This window comes from Andrographis paniculata, unplaced genomic scaffold, assembly GCF_009805555.1.
Source record: "Andrographis paniculata isolate CXL003 unplaced genomic scaffold, ASM980555v1 Contig26END, whole genome shotgun sequence".
NCBI lineage: Eukaryota > Viridiplantae > Streptophyta > Magnoliopsida > Lamiales > Acanthaceae > Andrographis > Andrographis paniculata.
This window is the reverse complement of record NW_026137557.1, coordinates 900,106-918,304: the sequence shown is the minus strand read 5'-3', so window position 1 is coordinate 918,304 and position 18,199 is coordinate 900,106. Positions and strand designations below refer to the sequence as shown.

The following is an 18,199-nucleotide window of genomic DNA, read 5'->3' as shown; positions in this document are numbered from 1 at the left end:
GTTGGTGTAATAATTCTAGTTTTCAATTAGTATTAATAGTGTGTGTTAATTTTGAACTCGCATTAATGGTAGTTAATGGTTTAAGGAGATAAATTGATTTGTTGTGTGGTTGATTGTAACTGAGATTTGTCTACTAGCATATTGGACATGATGTGGGATTCTCTGTCTTAATGCCCCAAGATGACACTCCTTCACTTAAATGCTGTCGAGACAAGTTTGGTAAGCTACGCGGCCTGAAAGCATCATTTGCCGTCCCGGCGAGGGACTGAACTGAAGAATTCCTTATGTTTATTCCTCCATGTTGTTGCGTTTCATTTGAAGTAACATTCCAGGAGAAAGGGTGAGCAGAAGTGCTCGATTCAGGGTCTCGCTGGGCAGCCTTTCCACGATTCTCCAAAGAAGGTAGACTGAGTTCGGAGCTATGGTCTCCATGTTTGTCTTCAGGGGTCAATAAGGCGTCAGCATAGCTTCCCAATCATCGAAGCAACCATCTTTATTATCATCCCCTTTATCGCCGCTCATGTTACACGGGAAGAACTTGCTGTTGCTGCTGCTGCTGCTACTCCACCCGCTGATGCTGCCACAACTCGGAGTGAAATTGGCGACAAATTCATTACTGCCTGGGAGGCTGCTTCTTTGGTTGCTCGGGCTGTTTGACAGCGAGGAATCAGAATCACTGTATCTCTGTGTGGTTAATACGCATCTGTAATTCTGCCCTTCGACGCTTGATTTCATCTCTTGCTCCCGGATGGACATGCCTCTCTCGTTCCGAGAAACTTGCAGGATCTTTATGCATCTCCCCAACACCATTCATTTCTTCATAACCACACTGTCCTTCACTTTTTGCTGGAACCATTTAACATTTCTAATCAATGTTACCATGGAATTGAAAGGAAGATTTAATCAGATTATGCGATCGAGTTCCGATTTGAAGCTATTCTATACACGAAATGATTAGCCAATTGTTCTACGTATAAAACCATAGCATCAAACAACTAATAAGTTGTCATAGACTATCATAAGACAATATATCACAGAACATTCATTTCTTACTTGAACATGATAATCCACATAAACATCACAGTGTTCTTCAAAACATAACAGACCTTGAGAAAGCCATTGTTCCCGACGCGCATCAAGCTTGCACTGCCTCAACTTCGTCCAGCGGTTACCCTAAGTAATTCCAAATACAATAACAGAAACTAATTCACAAACAAAAGGAATATGAGAAGAATTCCAATAAATTTGGAACAATAACAACGGAAAAACAGAACACTTTTTTTTTTTTTTTCATTAGATCAAATGCGAAACAAATTTTCTAGTAATAAAAACCGCCGATTAACATCCATCCTTTGAGCGACGATCCAAAAATAAACGAACAAGATGGAATTGAATAAAGAATCCCATGCAGCGTAGAATGCATGGAGAAATAAATTAATTAAGAAACACAATGGCAAAAAAGCATACCCGTTTCTTCTTGGCGAAATCTTTAGGGTTGGATGAGGCGGAGGCGATTGAGGTGGCAGGGATTGAATTCGAAACCATTGCTGCGACGAGTCGACGACGAACAGCGGAAATCCTAAATTGACGAAACACAAATTCCTTTTCGCTTTTTCATTTTATTTCCTTTTCACTATGCAAACAAAATGTGTGACCACAACTTTATCAATTTTTTTTTTTTAAATTTTAAAATAATATTAACACAAATATAATAATACTTTTTTTTAAAAAAATTATCAAATTATTCAAATCAACATTTAATTTCTTAAAACCATATGCATTAATAGTTTTTTATGTGCTTCTAAATTTAGATATTCTACTGCCACTCAATAATAGGACATAAAATTTATTAAAAGATTAATAAAAAATAATAAAACAAATAGTCACAAATTGATTATTATTATTTTAAAGTAGAAATAGTAAAATTATGAGTAAATAAAATTAAGTTTTTTAGAAATAATATTACCATACATAGAAAGTTGGATAGAAAAGTGTTGGGTGTGACATAAACACTGGTTTGATACGATGATTTAAATATAAATTATATTATCTCCCTTCCCTAACTAAGTATTCATTTATTTACTTTTGAACATTAATTATTATATTAAACTTATTATAGAAAAATGACAAAAATACTTCTGTACCTTGTAATAGTAATATAATAATATTTGTAAAAAAATATATATATTTTTAATGTTAATACATTAAGTAACTAATGTAAATTTTCATGTTATTTATAAAAAAGACTTACCAGGCCTAATTTTTAGGTTCTTGGATTCGATTGAATGTTTATTCAGAGCACTTGAGCGGCTGCGGATCCTTACATCTTAACAAATAAAAAAAGAAAGAGGAATGAGATAAAAAAGAATATTACTTTTTTAAAGCATCACAATATTTATAATGAGACGGAAAGTGTTCCTTTGATATGTTAACATGACTTGTTATGAATTCTTTTTTTTTTTTTTTTTTTCTCTAAATAAAATAAATATATATAAGTAGATGAAAAAAAATCAATATTGTAATCCACATATCATATGTTCCAATGCAAAATATTGGTAACAAACAAAAGATATATAACAATCACCATCTTAATTGGTAGATCATATTTCTTCATCCCTTGACTCTTCTGACAAATAGAGACAAAAAAGATTGTGAAATAAATACCTTATGAGTGAGTCTTTAATTTCGAGGCTGGTAACCATATTACGTGGTATTTTAATATATTCAAAACGTTTTGCACATCCTCAGAGAAGAATAAGATTTCTTCATCAGTTGCATCTTCCAGAGATTGTCGCCCAAGATACTTTGAATCCAGATGCTCTGCTACTTTGATAAGAATCATCGCGTTCGCTAAATATCTAGCTTTGGCGTGGAGTATAATTTGAGGATGAACTTCAACAACATCTTGCAGGAAACTGATGGATTTGTCGACATTTTCCATTAGCTTTTTGTTTAGATGATGACGGCCGAGCTCAGAAGCTTTTCGGAGGACCTCCAGGATGCATGCTAAGTCCGACCAGATTAAACTAGCAGCCTCCGTCATTGTTGCCGTGACAGAACCAATTTGATATTCTCTCAGATCTTCATCCCTGTAAGGAAGTGTTCCTTTCCACAGAAGTTGCAGTGAGTTGATATCATAGGATGTGGCATCATTATCACCATTAATTTTTTCGTTTTCTTGCCCTTCCTCTTCAGCAACCGACAATGCCTTTCTTATGAAGTCTATCTTTTCCAACAGCCTTTCCACATCATCACGGACGCACTTACCAAGTATGGGCATCACAGTTTCGGAGTGCAGCCTGCGGATCACAGTATTCGCTTTATGGGTAGCCTGGGCAATTTCTCTTGCCAAACTTTCCATTTCTTGGCCTTTTCTTGGAAGAAAAACTTCAAAGAAGTCCTTGAAAAAATGGATGGCTTCCTCCATAGCTTCCATTTGTCTTCCGTTTAAAGAGTGGCAGCCTCGTCGAGCAACCTCTTGGAGTCTTTCACAAAGATGTTTCAAATAAGCCAAGGATTGACAAGCTGCCCCGGTCATTCTTGCAGTGAAAGTACCAATTTGGTATTCGACCCCATGTTCTTCATCAGTAATATCAATTCTAATCTCATTTCCAAGCTCGTGTTGCTCCACCCATATTTCCTTTGCCGAATCAACGACAGACTCACTGCAATTCTCCACATCAATTGATTTCAATGTTAGTATATCTCCAATTCCCCAAGGGATCTCCTCCAATAAATCTAATTCAGTAAGTCGAAGACTCTCAAGAATAGGGAAGTGCATCGATTCAGCTCTCCAACACACTAAATTATTATTGCCAATGTCCAACACTTTGAGGCGACGAAATCCCCCTTGAACAGGCTCCCACTCTGACCCATGCACGCCACCATCAGATATCTCAAGTGTTTCAAGACTCGGCAGCAAACCAACAATTGACATATCTTCCCATGCTATTCCCATGCAATTGATCAAACGCAATTCCTTGAGGGAATTAGGGAAGGTCATCTTCTCCAAGCAACCTGATATAGATAGAGATTCAAGTTTCTGTAGCTGCTCAAGATTACATAGAGAATAATAGTTCAGCTGTATCACGCCCCTCTCAGATCCATTTCCATAACTTATCCTCAATTTCTTCAAATTTGGGATCCGATCAATGACTTCCTTTGTACAATTGAAATTACCGATTCCATTTAAGGTGTGAAGGTCCTTGAGGATAATAAAATCTTCCCCCTCAATATCAGTGGCTATAGGATCTGGGAAATGAGCATCGTATGAACATCGAATCTCTCTTAGTTGTGGCATCTCCCATATCTCTAGAGGTAAATCCTTAATTGATGAGTACGAAATGATGAAAGTTTGAAGATTCCAAAGTAACTTTAATGTTGAAGAAGACAATGATTTCACCTTATTTACATCAACACAACGCAATTCTATTGGCTGAAAACTTTCTATATCAAAACCATCATCGTAGTTTGCCATCTTCACCAAATTATTATGTCTTTTAATTTGAGAGTACATTCTATTACAAGCATCGCATACAAGCGGATTAACTTGTGATGATAATCCAACTACAGAATATGGTTTCACAATATTCATTCCTTCTTTGTCCTCAACTCCTCCTTGACAAATATGACAATACCTAATTACTTTTGTCGACAACATTCTCCCAACAGTTTGCCTTCTAGGAAATTGGAGAAAACATTCATCGGCAGACTCTCTTAAACAAAGATCCCGTAAAAGATCGTGAATGCCGCATCCATTTTCATCCCGATCAAATATTAGATTCCTATCAATGAGGCTTTTTACATACTCCTTTGCAATAGCTTCTAAACTTCTATTACTCGTTGATTTAATGAATCCTTCAGATATCCAAGACTCAATTAGCTCTGAGACTTCAATTTTACTATCTTCAGGAAAAACTCTCAAATACAAAAAACATGGTTTGAGATGAATGGATAAACTCTCGTAACTTAAAGATAGTATTTTTTTACAATGCTCTTTATCTTCCAAATTAGCGAGTGAGCTAATATGATTTGCAACATTCTCCAAATGTTTCACCGTCATGTCAGAATTGGCAAGCAACCGGCCCACAACAACAATTTCTAAAGGAAGCCCTCTGCAACATTTTGCAATTTTCTGTGCAAGCTTCTCTAAATGACCCGGACAACCATTTGGAGAAAATGCATTTTGACATAATAAACTCCAACTTTCATTCTCATCTAAAAATGTTAATCGATAAGGATCATGAGAACACAAAGAAGCAGCCATGTTTGAGAGTCTAGTCGTCAACAAAATACGGCTTCCGTCCTCATTATCTGGAAAATACCTCCGTAACTCATCCCAAGGTCCAGTTGACCACATGTCATCCATAACAATCAAGTACCTTCTACCGAATAATTTTTGGTAAAATCTAGTTCCCAACTCATTTAAATGTTCGTTTTCTCCTGCATTTCCTTCAAGACCAACTTTAAGGATTTGTTCAGCGCTATATTCTTGAGATATAGTAAGCCAGATGCGCAAATCAAAGTGGTCGACAACAAATGAATCATCATAGAGACTTTTAGCGAGAGTGGTCTTACCAATACCTCCCATGCCGACAATTGGGAGGATTTCGAGCTTAGATCTACCTCTGACGAGCTTGTCCCTGATCGTGTTCACATGCTCATCCAGTCCAACCACAACACTGCTGACATATGATGTAGCTGCAGGCGAACCACCAGCAGCAACAGAAGCATAATTGGATTGCTTTTGAGCTGGAGCATCTTCCCCGTCTTCTTCAATCACCGGAAACTCTTTTTCAATGGAACAAAACTTTTGGATCAGTGTCTCCATTTCATCACAGAAAGCTGAGAAGCTTGAAGTATCACTCGTTTCTCCTTGAGATTTGGCATAGAGTAGATTGGCTACATGGAAGTTGATGTCACTTTCTGCTTCAGCGGCAGCCTCAGCCATTTTCCTCCACAAACCTCGAAGCTCAGGGATCTTCCTTTGGGAATGAAGCTCAACAAATTCCAGCAAGGAATTGACATTTTTCTGGAGAGCTTCGACTTGGTTGATGTCAGCACGAGGGATATTAAATCGGGCACGGTAGTGGAGATTGTCGAGGACATGAGTGAGAGAAACCAAGGATGCATAAGCAGCAACAGCCATGTCTGATTAAAACTCTCGATATTACTGTTTCTGCAACAAAAATTGTTCAGATCTGATCTGAGTCCAAGGTGAAGGTGAAGGTGAAGGTAAAGTTAGTAGTGTGGGGAGATGATATAATTATAAAATCTGATGTTTATATTAATGATCGATCGGGAGTGATATAATCATATAATACTGTGATCATTGACTTCATCCACTTGTCATATAATACGAGTTGATGAATATTTTATTTGGTTATTGATTGATTGATTTATTTATTGCTTAGCCTCAATCATTCATGTAACAGACTTTTTTGTTTAGGTATCTTCCATGGATTGTGCTTCGAATTCAAATGCTTTGCTTTTTTTGTTTTTCTTCTTTGAAAAAAGAAGGTTTTGTGTTGTAGGAAACGAATGGATTCCTTAACAATTTTCTTATTTAGATTGCCTAGCGTAAGTAGCTCTTCTTCAATGAGTATAAATTGTCTCAAAATGAATAATCCCACAATATGTGTTGAAAAATATTTTATTAGCAAAATATGTGGTATGATGAAATTAAAAAACACAAAATCAATTATAGATGCGAAATCAAATCCTAGCCTGGCGTGGCAACCGAAGCGAATTCGCCCTCCATCCATCGCCTGAACAAATTATCAACGGAATAAGCAAACACATAAAGTTGAAAGAGGTTGAGAATTGGTTTTCCTTATTCCAAAAAAAAAGGAAAAATAGAATATAGTATATACATATAATTTTCCAGATTATTTTGTATTTAATCGGAGAAAAAAACTGCCTACTTCCGGTGCAACAAACTACTTTATCTCATTACTTAATTTTTCAAAGTCAAAATAAATTAATCAGATAAGATAAAATGTGGGACACATTATTTATTTCTCTTTCACCTTTTTTTAATTAAATACCCAACAATCTCCGCAACAAAGAGGAAAATGATGACGGGACGAAAGAATGATGAATTTTGTATAGGATAAGTAGGATTTCTTTTCCTTTGAACAGTAATCTTTACCAATTGTTTCTTCTTGGAAGCTGCCTCACTTCTCTCACATAAGTGATCTTTTTAAGTTTTCGAAACAATTTTTGCACATAAAATTTTAGCTTTTTCCGGCTTTCAGAATTTTTGCTTTTTGTTTTTTTAGGTCCTTCCGGCACAACAATTGCAGGCTTCCTCAGCCAATTTGCCAGATTCATATATATTTATCTGCTGACACATAGAGGCAAAAAAGATTGTATCAATGTCGAGAAATTAAATAGGAAGAAATGGAAAAGGAAACACAACTGTGTTATTGGGGATGAGTGTTGTTGAGAAAAATAAATTAATACCTTGTGAGTGAGTGAGTCTAGTTGAGTCGTCTTCGATTGCTACCTTTCAAACATGTCTTTTAAGATTTTCAAAAACTCTTGTACATCCTCAGAGAAGGATAAGATTTTTTCATCAGTTGCGTCTTCCAGAGATTGTCGAAAAAGATGCTCCGAATTCAGATGCTGTGCTGCTTAGATAAGAAAATTTGTGTACGCTACATCAATATCATCCGAGTGCTGGAGTATAATTTGAGGATGAACTTCAACATCTTGTAGGAAACTGATGGATTCGTCGACATTTTCCATTAGCTTTGTGGTTAGATGATGACGGCCGAGCTCAGAAGCCTTTCGGAGGACCTCCAGGCCGCATGCTAAATCAGACCAGATTAAACTAGCCGCCTCCGTCATTGTTGCTGTGACAGAACCAATTTGATATTCTCTCAGATCATCATCCCTGTTAGGATGTCCCCCCCAAAATATCATTGAGTTGATATCATAGGATGTGGAATTATTATCAGTTTGTTCGTTTTCTTGCCATTCCTCTTCAGCAACCGACAACGCCTTTCTTATGAAGTCTATCTTTTCCAACAGCCTTTTCACATCTTCACGGACGCACTTACCAAGTATAGGCATCAAAGTTTCCGATCGTAGCCTGCGGACCACAACCTCTGCTTTATGGGTAGCCTGGGCCATTTCTCGTGGCAAACTTTCCATTTCTTGGCTTTTTCTTGGATGAAAAACTTTAAAGAAGTCCTTGAAAAAATGGATGGCTTCCTCCACAGCTTCCATTTGTTTTGAGCTTAGAGAGTGGCGGCCACGTCAAGCAACCTCTTGGAGTCTTTCCCTAAGAGGTTTCGAATAAGCCAAGGATTGACAAGCTGCCCCTGTCATTCTTGCAGTGAAAGTACCAATTTGATATTCGACCCCATGTTCTCCATCAGTAATATCAATTCTAATCTCATTTCCAAGCTCGTGTTGCTCCACCCATATTTCCTTTGCCGAATCAATGATAGACTCACTGCAATACCACACACCAATTGATTTCAATGTTAGTATATCTCCAATGCCCGAAGGGATCTCCTCCAACAAACGTAATTCAGTAAGTTGAAGCCTCTCAAGAATAGGGAAGTGCATCGATTCAGCTCTCCAACACACTAAATCAGTATTGTTAATGTCCAATTCTTTCAGGCGACGAAATCCCCCTTGAACAGGCTCCCACTCTGACCCCTGCACACCACCAGATATCTTGAAGTGTTTCAAGACTCGGCAGCAAACCAATAATTGACATATCTTCCCATGCTATTCTGCAATAGATGAAATGCAATTTCTTGAGGGAATAGGGAAGCTCATCTTCTCCAAGCAATTTATTATAGATAGAGATTCAAGTTTCTGTAGTTGCTCAAAATTACATAGAGAATAGTTCAGCTGTTTTGCACCCCCTCTTAGATCCATCACCATATTTAACGTTCAATCTCTTCAAATTTGGGATCCGATCAATGACTTGTTTGGAACAATTGAAATTACAGATTCCATCTATGGTGTGAAGGTCCTTGAGGATAATAAAATCTTCCCCCTCAATATCAGTGGCTATAGGATCTGCTAGATGAAGGTATTCACATCGAATCTCTCTTAGTTGTGGCATCTCCCATATCTCTGGAGGTAACTCTTCAACTGATGAGTATGAAATCATTAAACTTTGAAGATTCCAAAGTAACTTTAATGTTGAATGGAAAAATGATTTTATCCACCCTATATCAACACAAAGCAATTCTATTGGCTGCAAAGTTTCTGTGTCCAAACCATCATCTTAAGTTGCAATCTTCACCAAATCATGTCTTTTAATATGGGAATTCACCATAGTACAAGCATCGCATGCAAGAGGATTAACTTGTGACGATAATCCAAATATATAAAATGGTTGCACTATATGCATTCCTTCTTTCCCCTTGAGAAATTCTTGACAAAGATTACAGTGCACAACTCTTAACCTTCCTGAAACAATTCGCCTTCTGGGAAATTTGAGAAAACATTCATCGTCAGACTCTCTCAAACAGAAATCCCGTAAAAGATCATGAATGACACATCCATTTTCATTCTGTTCAAACATTAGATTTCTGTCAATGAGACTTTTTGCATACTCCCGTGCAATATCTTCCAAACTTCTATATTTCTTTGATTTAATGAATCCTTCAGCAATCCAAAAGCCTATTAGCTTTGAGAGATTAATCAAGCCATCTTCAGGAAAAACTCTCAAATATAAAAAATATGGTTTGAGATGAATAGGTAAACTCTCATAACTTAAAGATAGTATTTTCCTACAATGCTTGTCATATTCCAAATTAGCAAGTGAGCTAATATGATTTACAACATTCTCCCAATATTTCACCGTCATGTCAGAATTGGCAAGCATTCGACCAACAACAACAATTTCCAAAGGAAGCTCTCTACAACCTTTTGCAATGTCCTTTGCAAACTTCTCTAAATGACCGTATGGACAACCATTTTGAGAAAATGTATTTTGACATAATAACCTCCAACTTTCATTCTCATTTAAAAATGTTAAATGATAGGGATCATGAGAACCCAGAGAAGTAGCCATGCCTGAGAGTCTAGTCATCAACAAAATACGACTTCCATCGTCATTGTCGGGAAAATACCTCCGTAAATCATCCAAAGCTTCAGTTGACCACATGTCATCCATAACAATCAAGTACCTTCTACCGAATAATTTTTGGTAGAATCTAGTTCCCAACTCATCTAAACTTTCGCATATTTCGTTTTCTCCTGCTGTCTTTCCTTCAAGACCAACTTTAAGGATTTGTTCAGCACTATATTGTTCAGATATAGTAAGCCAGATGCGTAAATCAAAGTGGTCGACAACAAATGAATCTTCAAAGAGACTTTTAGCGAGAGTGGTCTTACCAATACCTCCCATGCCGACTATTGGGAGGATTTCGAGCTTCGACCTACCTCTGACTGATCGTCTTCGCACGCTTATCCAGTCCAACAACAACATTACTGGCATACGAAGTAGCTGCAGTCGAACCACCAGCATAATTGGATTGCTTTTGGGCTTGATTATCCTCCCTTTCTTCAATCACCGGCAAGTCTTTTTCGATGGAACAGAACTTTTGGATCAGTGTCTCCATTTCTTCGCAGAAATCTGAGAAGCTTGAAGTATCACTCATTTCTCCTTGAGCTTTGGCATAGAGTAGATTGGATACATGGAAGTTTATGGCGCCTTTTGCTTCAGCTGCAGCCTCATCCATTTTCCTCCACAAACGTCGAAGCTCAGGGATCTTCCTTTCGGAATGAAGCTCGACAAATTCCAGCAAGGAATTGACATTTTCCTGGAGAGCTTCAACTTGGTTGATGTCAGCACGAGGGATACTAAATCGGGCGCGGTAGTGGAGATTGTCGAGGACATGATTGAGAGAGACCAAGGATGCATAAGCAGCAACAGCAACAGCCATGTCTGTAAGGTAAGGTAATGAAGATCGAAATTATAGCAGAGATGAAGATGAGGAATTGAAGATGAAGATGGAGTAGAGAGAGAGGTTCAAGTTGAGAGGGAATCAAAAACGTTATCTTTATTGTGTGGTGCTGAGAATTCCATATGATCTTGTGTAATAAGTTTTAATTGAATTAGCTTTAGGCTCTATTTGTTTGTTTTTTGGGTTTTTATTTTACATTCAATTTTTACATCATTTTAAAGTTACTTATATTATATTAAATAATTATTTTAATTTAAAATTTTTCTATTCAAACTCATACATTCAACTCTAAAACCACAAAAAAACACATGCCTTGAGGAATTGGCCATATGTTTGTTTGACTGGGTTACAAATATTATACTATTAATATAATTTATTTTTGCTAGGATAATATTTGAATAAAAGTTAAAAATAATGTAATATTCAAATTTTTAAATAGACATTGATTTAATAATTGTGCGGAAAGAATAAATAACATAATATTATTTTTTTTATAACGTGGGAACACAATATTCATTTTATAAATGCAAACAAATAGTCTAAGAAAATCCGACACCTCCAAGTCCACTGGCACACATAGTTCGTCACTTGTCTGTCGGATCTAGTTCGCAGGATATTAGATTCGGTCGGGGATTTATCCCGTGCGCTCTTTCGGGTAGTAGCGGCGGATTTCCACGTTATAAAAAAAAAAAACAAATAGTCTAAGAAAATCAATATTTTAACAAGCATTAAAGTATTTTAGAAAATTTATTAGAGTGTGTTTAATTCATAGTTGATGCATGTTGTTAGGATAATGTCGATGTTGTAGTTTTCTATTTAAAGAAAAGGTAAATTCTAAAATATATACAAAGAATACTTGTTATTTATGATATGAATACAATTTTTACGGACAAATTTGCGTAAAATGTGTAAGCATAAATTTGACGAATTGCGGAAGTACAATTTTAATTAATGAGAAAGAGAGAATTGTGTTTGCCACTGTATTTTTATCTTGATTTAATGAACTTGAGCTTGTTGGTGAAAATTGGCTATGAACATTGATAAACATTTGAAAAATATATTAGTATATGATATACTAAAGTAAAATTATGTGCAATATAGTCAAGATCTTCGTTAGTTTGACAAAACTTGTCCAAACGATCACAAAGAATTAAAGAATGGCTCCTCGAATGTACTTATCAATCAACGATCTTCATCTTTGCATTCATTTTTCGACTAATCATCTGCCTTAGTCGAGAAATGAAGTAATTGATCGAGCACTCGCGACAAAAATCTTAAGGGTATCACTCCCTATGCTATGTTGTTTATGCCAAATTGATAGCAGTTTTATTACATCATCGCAATTCAATTATACTTAATGTTGAAATATCTCCAATTTCCGAACGGATTTCTCCCAATGTTGTTAGAAAGGACAGTTAAAGCAATTCAAGAGTAAGAAAATGTTCCTTTTCAGCTCCCCATTACACTATATTCTTACATAAAATTTCAATTTTTTTTTTTTTTTTTTTTTCAATCGAAGAAACCCACCCCTCCCCGAACTAGATTCCATCCAAAGGGACATTCATATTCCTGAGTTGACACTTCCCAGATTTCTTTAAAGAAAAATAATGGACTTTCCGATGAAAATAGGTATAAATTTACAGCACCTAAGTATGATGCACGAATTCTAATTGATCATCACCAATATTAAAACGAAAAATAATGAAAATAAAAATGAATTACACACAAAAAAATACCAATTCGATGATGAACATACGTCTAAGGACAATCAAACCAAGAATTTTCACTAATATGTATTAATAGAATACAATAAGGATTCATAGGCATTAATGCAAAACCTTAACAACTACTTTCCAATATTTTCTAGGTCCGTTACAACTTTCCGAAATCTTCCTTGCAAATTTATCTAATTCTGGATAGAAGGGCACGGTTCGATTATTTGCAAATATACAAGTATTTGATATTCGAACCGAATCGAATCGAACAAATACCCGAAATAACGAACAGTATAGCTTCGCCCAGCGATTACCCTAAGTAATTCCAAATACAACAATAGAAACTAATTCAAAAACAAAAGGAATATGAGAAGAATTTCAATAAATTTGGAACAATAACAGCGGAACAACAGAACACTTTCTTTTTTTGGTTTTCATTAGATCAAACGCAAAACAAATTTTCTCGTAATAAAAAACCGCCGATTAACATCCATCCTTTTAGCGACGATCCAAAAATAAACGAACAAGACGGAATTGAATGAAGAATCCCGTGCAGCGTAGAATGCATGGAGAAATAAATTAATTAAGAAACACAATGGCAAAAAAGCATACCCGTTTCTTCTTGGCGAAATCTTTAGGGTTGGATGAGGCGGAGGCGATTGAGGTGGCAGGGATTGAATTCGAAACCATTGCTCTGACGAGTCGACGACGAACAGCAGAAATCCTAAATTGACGAAACACAAATTCCTTTTCGCCTTTTCATTTTATTTCCTTTTCACTATGCAAACAAAATGTGTGACCACAACTTTATCAAATTTTTTTATTATTTTTTTTTAAATTTAAATTTAAATTTTAAAATAATATTGACACAAATATAACAATAATTTTTTTAAAAAAAGTTATCAAATTATTTAAATCAACATCTAATTTCTTAAAACCATATGCATCAATAATATTTTGTAGCACTTCTGAATTTAGATACTCAATAGTAGCACAGAAAATTTATTAAAGGATTAACAAAAAAATAATAAAACAAATAATCACAAATTGATTATTATTTTTTTAAAAATAGAAATAGTAAAATTATGAGTAAATAAAATTAATTTTTTTAGAAATAATATTGCCAAATTTGCCATACATAGAAAATTGGATAGAAAAGTGTTGGGTGTGACATAAACACTGGTTTGATACGATGATTTAAATATAAATTATATTCTCTCCCTTCCCTAACTAAGTATTTATTTATTTTTTTTTAATATTAATTATTATATTGAAACGTATTATAAATTAAAAAAAATGACAAAAATACTTTTGTATTTTATAATAGTAATATAATAATATTTGTAAAAAAAAAATTATACAAATATAAGATATTTTTAATGTTAATACAATAAGTAACTAATGTAAATTTTCATGTTATATATAAAAAAAACTAACTAAGCCTAATTTGTAGTTTCTTGCACTTGAGTAGCTGTGGATCCTCATGTCTTAAAAAAAAAAAAGAAAAAAAGAGAAATGAGATAAAAAAGAATATTACCTTTTCAAAGCATCACAATATTTATAATGAGACGGAAAGTATTCACTTAGTATGTTAACATAACTTGTTATGAATTTTTTTTTCTCTAAATAAAATAAATATATATATAAGTAGATAAAAAAGCCAATCATGTAATCCTCATATCATATGTTCCAACTGCAAAATATGATAACAAACAAAAGATGTAACACACTCACCATCTTGGTAGATCATATTTCTTCATCGGTCGATTCTTCTGACAAATAGAGACAAAAAAAATTGTGTCAATAATATGATGAGAAATTAAATATGAATAATTGGAAAAGAAAATTAAGACTGTGTGTTAGTGTGAAAGTGTTGTTTGAGAAAAATAAATACCTTGTGAGTGGGTCTTTAATTTCGAGGCCTTAGTGAACCATATTCTGTGGTTTATTAATTTATTCAAAACGTTTTCCACATGTTCAGAAAAGGATAAGATTTCTTCATCAGTTGCATCTTCCAGAGATTGTCGCCCAAGATGCTTGGAATTCAGATCCTCTACTGCCATGACAAGATAATAATACATGTACCCATAACCAATAGCTTTGGTGTACTGGAGTATGATTTGAGGATGAACTTTAACAACATCTTGCAGGAAACTGATGGATTTGTCGACATTTTCCATTAGCTTTGTGTTTAGATGATGACGGCCGAGCTCAGAAGCCTTCCGGAGGACCTCCAATGCGCATGCTAAATCAGACCAGATTAAACTAGCATCCTCCGTCAGTGCTGCCGTGACGGAACCAATTTGATATTCTCTCAGATCTTCATCCCTGTAACGAAGTAAATCTGCACGCATAATTTTCAGTGAGTTGATATCATAGGATGTGGCATCATTATCACCATTAATTTGTTCGTTTTCTTGCCCTTCCTCTTCAGCAACTGACAATGCCTTTCTTATGAAGTCTATCTTTTCCAACAGCCTTTCCACATCTTCACGGACGCACTTACCAAGTATAGGCATCAAAGTTTCCGAGCGTAGCCTGCGGACCACAATCTCTGCTTTATGGGTAGCCTGGGCCATTTCCCTTAGCAAACTTTCCATTTCTTGGCTTTTTCTTGGGTGAAAAACTTTAAAGAAGTCCTTGAAAAAATGGATGGCTTCCTCCACAGCTTCCATTTGTTTTCCATTTAAAGAGTCGCGGCCATGTTGAGCAACCTTGGAGAGTTTTTCCGGAAGATGTTTCAAATAAGCCAAGGATTCACAAGCTGCCCCGGTCATTCTTGCAGTGAAAGTACCAATTTGATATTCGATCCCTTGTTCTTCATCAGTAATATCAATTCTAATCTCATTTCCAAGCTCGTGTTGCTCCACCCATATTTCCTTTGCCGAATCAACGACAGACTCACTGCATCTTATCACATCAATTGATTTCAGTGTTAGTATATCTCCAATTCCCCAAGGGATCTCCTCCAATGAACGTAATCCAATAAGTTTGAGCTTCTCCAGAATAGGGAAGTGCACCGATTCAGCTCTCCAACACACTAAATCAGTATTGTTAATGTCCAATTCTTTCAGGCGACGAAATTCCCCTTGAACAGGCTCCCACTCTGACCCATGCACGCCACCATCAGATATCTCAAGTGTTTCAAGACTCGGCAGCAAACCAACAATTGACATATCTTCCCATGCTATTCCCATACAATTGATCAAACGCAATTCCTTGAGGGAATTAGGGAAGGTCATCTCCTCCAAGCAACCTGATATAGATAGAGATTCAAGTTTCTGTAGCTGCTCAAGATTACATAGAGAATAATCGTACAGCTGTATCACGCCCGTCTCAGATCCATTTCCATAACTTATCCTCAATTTCTTCAAATTTGGGATCCGATCAATGACTTCCTTTGTACAATTGAAATTACCGATTCCATTTAAGGTGTGAAGGTCCTTGAGGATAATAAAATCTTCCCCCTCAATATCAGTGGCTATAGGATCTGGGAAATGAGCATCGTATGAACATCGAATCTCTCTTAGTTGTGGCATCTCCCATATCTCTGGAGGCAAATCCTTAATTGATGAGAACGAAATGATGAAAGTTTGAAGATTCCAAAGTAACTTTAATGTTGAAGAAGACAATGATTTCACCATACTTACAGCAACACAACGCAATTCTATTGGCTGAAAACTTTCTATATCAAAACCATCATCGTAGTTTGCCATCTTCACCAAATTATTATGTCTTTTAATTTGCGAATACACCATAGTACAACCATCGCATACAAGAGGATTAACTTGTGACGATAATCCAAATATATAACATGGTTGCACTATATGCATTCCTTCTTTTTCCTCGAGACTTTCTAGACAAAGATGACACTGCACAGTGTCTCTTAACCTTCTTCTATTAACCTCTTGCCTTCTAGGAAATTGGAGAAAACATTCATTGGCAGACTCTTTTAAACAAAGATCCCGTAAAAGATCATGAATGCCGCATGTATATTCATCCCGATCAAATATTAGATTCCTATCAATGAGGCTTTTTACATACTCCTTTGCAATATCTTCTAAAGTTCTATCACTCGTTGACTTAATGAATCCTTCAGATATCCAAGACTCAATTAGCTCTGAGACTACAATTTTACTGTCTTCAGGAAAAACTCTCAAATACAAAAAACATGGTTTGAGATGAATGGATAAACTCTCGTAACTTAAAGATAGTACTTTCTTACAATGCTCATCATCTTCCAAATTAGCGAGTGAGCTAATATTATTTACAATATTCTCCCAATATTTTACGGTCATGTCAGAATTCGCAAGAAATCGACCAACAACAACAATTTCCAAAGGAAGCCCTCTACAACTTTTTGTAATGTCCTTTGCAAACTTATCTAAATGACCGTATGGACAACCATTTTGAGAAAAAGCATTTTGACAAAATAAACTCCAACTTTCATTCTGATCTAAAAATGCCAATCGATAGAGATCATGACAACCCAAAGAAACCACCATATTTGAGAGTCTAGTTGTCAGCAAAATACGACTTCCATTCTCATCGTCACGAAAATAGTTCTTTAACTCATCCCAAGCTCCAGTTGACCACATGTCGTCCATAACAATCAAGTACCTTCTACCGAATAATTTTTGGTAGAATTTAGTTCCCAACTCATCTAAATTTTCGTCTTCTCCTGCCTTTCCTTCAAGACCAACTTTAAGGATTTGTTCATAACTATATTCTTGAGATATAGTAAGCCAGATGAGCAAATCAAAGTGGTCGACAACAAATGAATCTTCAAAGAGTCTTTTAGCAAGAGTGGTCTTACCAATTCCTCCCATGCCGACAATTGGGAGGATTTCGAGCTTAGATCTACCTCTGACGAGCTTGTCCCTTATCGTGTTCACATGCTCATCCAGTCCAACCACAACATTGCTGACATATGAAGTAGCTGCAGGCGAACCACCAGCAGCAACAGAAGCATAATTGGATTGCTTTTGAGCTGGAGCATCCTCCCCGCCGTCTTCTTCAATCACCGGAAACTCTTTTTCAATGGAACAAAACTTTTGGATCAGTGTCTCCATTTCATCACAGAAAGCTGAGAAGCTTGAAGTATCACTCGTTTCTCCTTGAGATTTGGCATAGAGTAGATTGGCTACATGGAAGTTGATATCACTTTCTGCTTCAGCGGCAGCCTCAGCCATTTTCCTCCACAAACCTCGAAGCTCAGGGATCTTCCTTTCGGAATGAAGCTCAACAAATTCCAGCAAGGAATTGACATTTTTCTGGAGAGCTTCGACTTGGTTGATGTCAGCACGAGGGATATTAAATCGGGCACGATAGTGGAGATTGTCGAGGACATGAGTGAGAGAAACCAAGGATGCATAAGCAGCAACCGCCATGTCTGTAAGGTGATGAAGATCGAAATTACAACAGAGATGAAGATGAAGAATTGAAGATGAAGATGGAGCAGAGAGAGAGAGAGAGAGGTTGAAGTTGAGAGGGAATCGAAAACGTTATCTTTATTGTGTGGTGCTGAGAATTTCATATGATCAGTGC

At 36.1% G+C, this 18,199-nt stretch overlaps 3 protein-coding genes across 13 annotated transcripts; all 3 read right to left on the bottom strand.

Annotated features, from left to right (window-relative positions):
• Positions 1-82: 82 nt before the first annotated feature.
• LOC127246016 (putative late blight resistance protein homolog R1B-17) lies at positions 83-18,188 on the bottom strand. Of its 11 annotated transcripts, XR_007837583.1 has the most exons (6): positions 14,547-18,188; positions 14,387-14,424; positions 13,265-13,430; positions 7,465-10,918; positions 7,151-7,342; positions 6,626-6,767 (listed from the first exon to the last, which is right to left on the bottom strand). XR_007837583.1 is itself a non-coding variant. In XM_051267184.1 (4 exons), exons 1-3 carry the CDS (start codon positions 18,040-18,042, stop codon positions 14,399-14,401), a joined length of 2,256 nt encoding a protein of 751 aa, XP_051123141.1. In that variant the 5' UTR covers positions 18,043-18,187; the 3' UTR covers positions 12,418-13,430; positions 14,387-14,398. The 11 variants fall into 11 exon arrangements, 4 of the variants coding, with proteins under 4 accessions (XP_051123141.1, XP_051123137.1, XP_051123139.1 ...); XR_007837585.1 differs by lacking the exons at positions 6,626-6,767; positions 7,151-7,342; positions 7,465-10,918 and adding exons at positions 83-846; positions 1,107-1,173; XR_007837584.1 differs by lacking the exon at positions 6,626-6,767 and having other exon boundaries at positions 7,094-7,345.
• On the bottom strand, positions 2,666-6,148 carry LOC127246174 (putative late blight resistance protein homolog R1B-23). Its single transcript, XM_051267424.1, has one exon. The coding sequence runs from the start codon at positions 6,146-6,148 to the stop codon at positions 2,666-2,668; it is 3,483 nt and encodes a 1,160-aa protein (XP_051123381.1).
• On the bottom strand, positions 8,263-10,378 carry LOC127246173 (late blight resistance protein R1-A-like). The gene is made up of 3 exons (XM_051267423.1): positions 9,307-10,378; positions 8,909-9,114; positions 8,263-8,670 (listed from the first exon to the last, which is right to left on the bottom strand). The coding sequence occupies exons 1-3, from the start codon at positions 10,376-10,378 to the stop codon at positions 8,263-8,265; spliced, it is 1,686 nt and encodes a 561-aa protein (XP_051123380.1).
• Positions 18,189-18,199: the final 11 nt, after the last annotated feature.

Excerpts from the sequence above, each read along its gene's own strand:
- LOC127246174 (XM_051267424.1), bottom strand. The coding sequence starts at position 6,148 with ATGGCTGTTGCTGCTTATGCATCCTTGGTTTCTCTCACTCATGTCCTC.
- LOC127246173 (XM_051267423.1), bottom strand. The coding sequence starts at position 10,378 with ATGGGAGGTATTGGTAAGACCACTCTCGCTAAAAGTCTCTTTGAAGAT. Across the intron at positions 9,115-9,306 it reads TCCTCTTGCATGCGATGCTT|TTGAAGAGTTACCTCCAGAG; the intron begins GTACTATGGTGA and ends CATACTCATCAG. Across the intron at positions 8,671-8,908 it reads CAAATTTGAAGAGATTGAAC|GGGTCAGAGTGGGAGCCTGT; the intron begins GTTAAATATGGT and ends GGTGGTGTGCAG.
- LOC127246016 (XM_051267180.1), bottom strand. The coding sequence starts at position 18,042 with ATGGCGGTTGCTGCTTATGCATCCTTGGTTTCTCTCACTCATGTCCTC. Across the intron at positions 14,425-14,546 it reads ATTAAAGACCCACTCACAAG|AAGAATCGACCGATGAAGAA; the intron begins GTATTTATTTTT and ends TCTATTTGTCAG.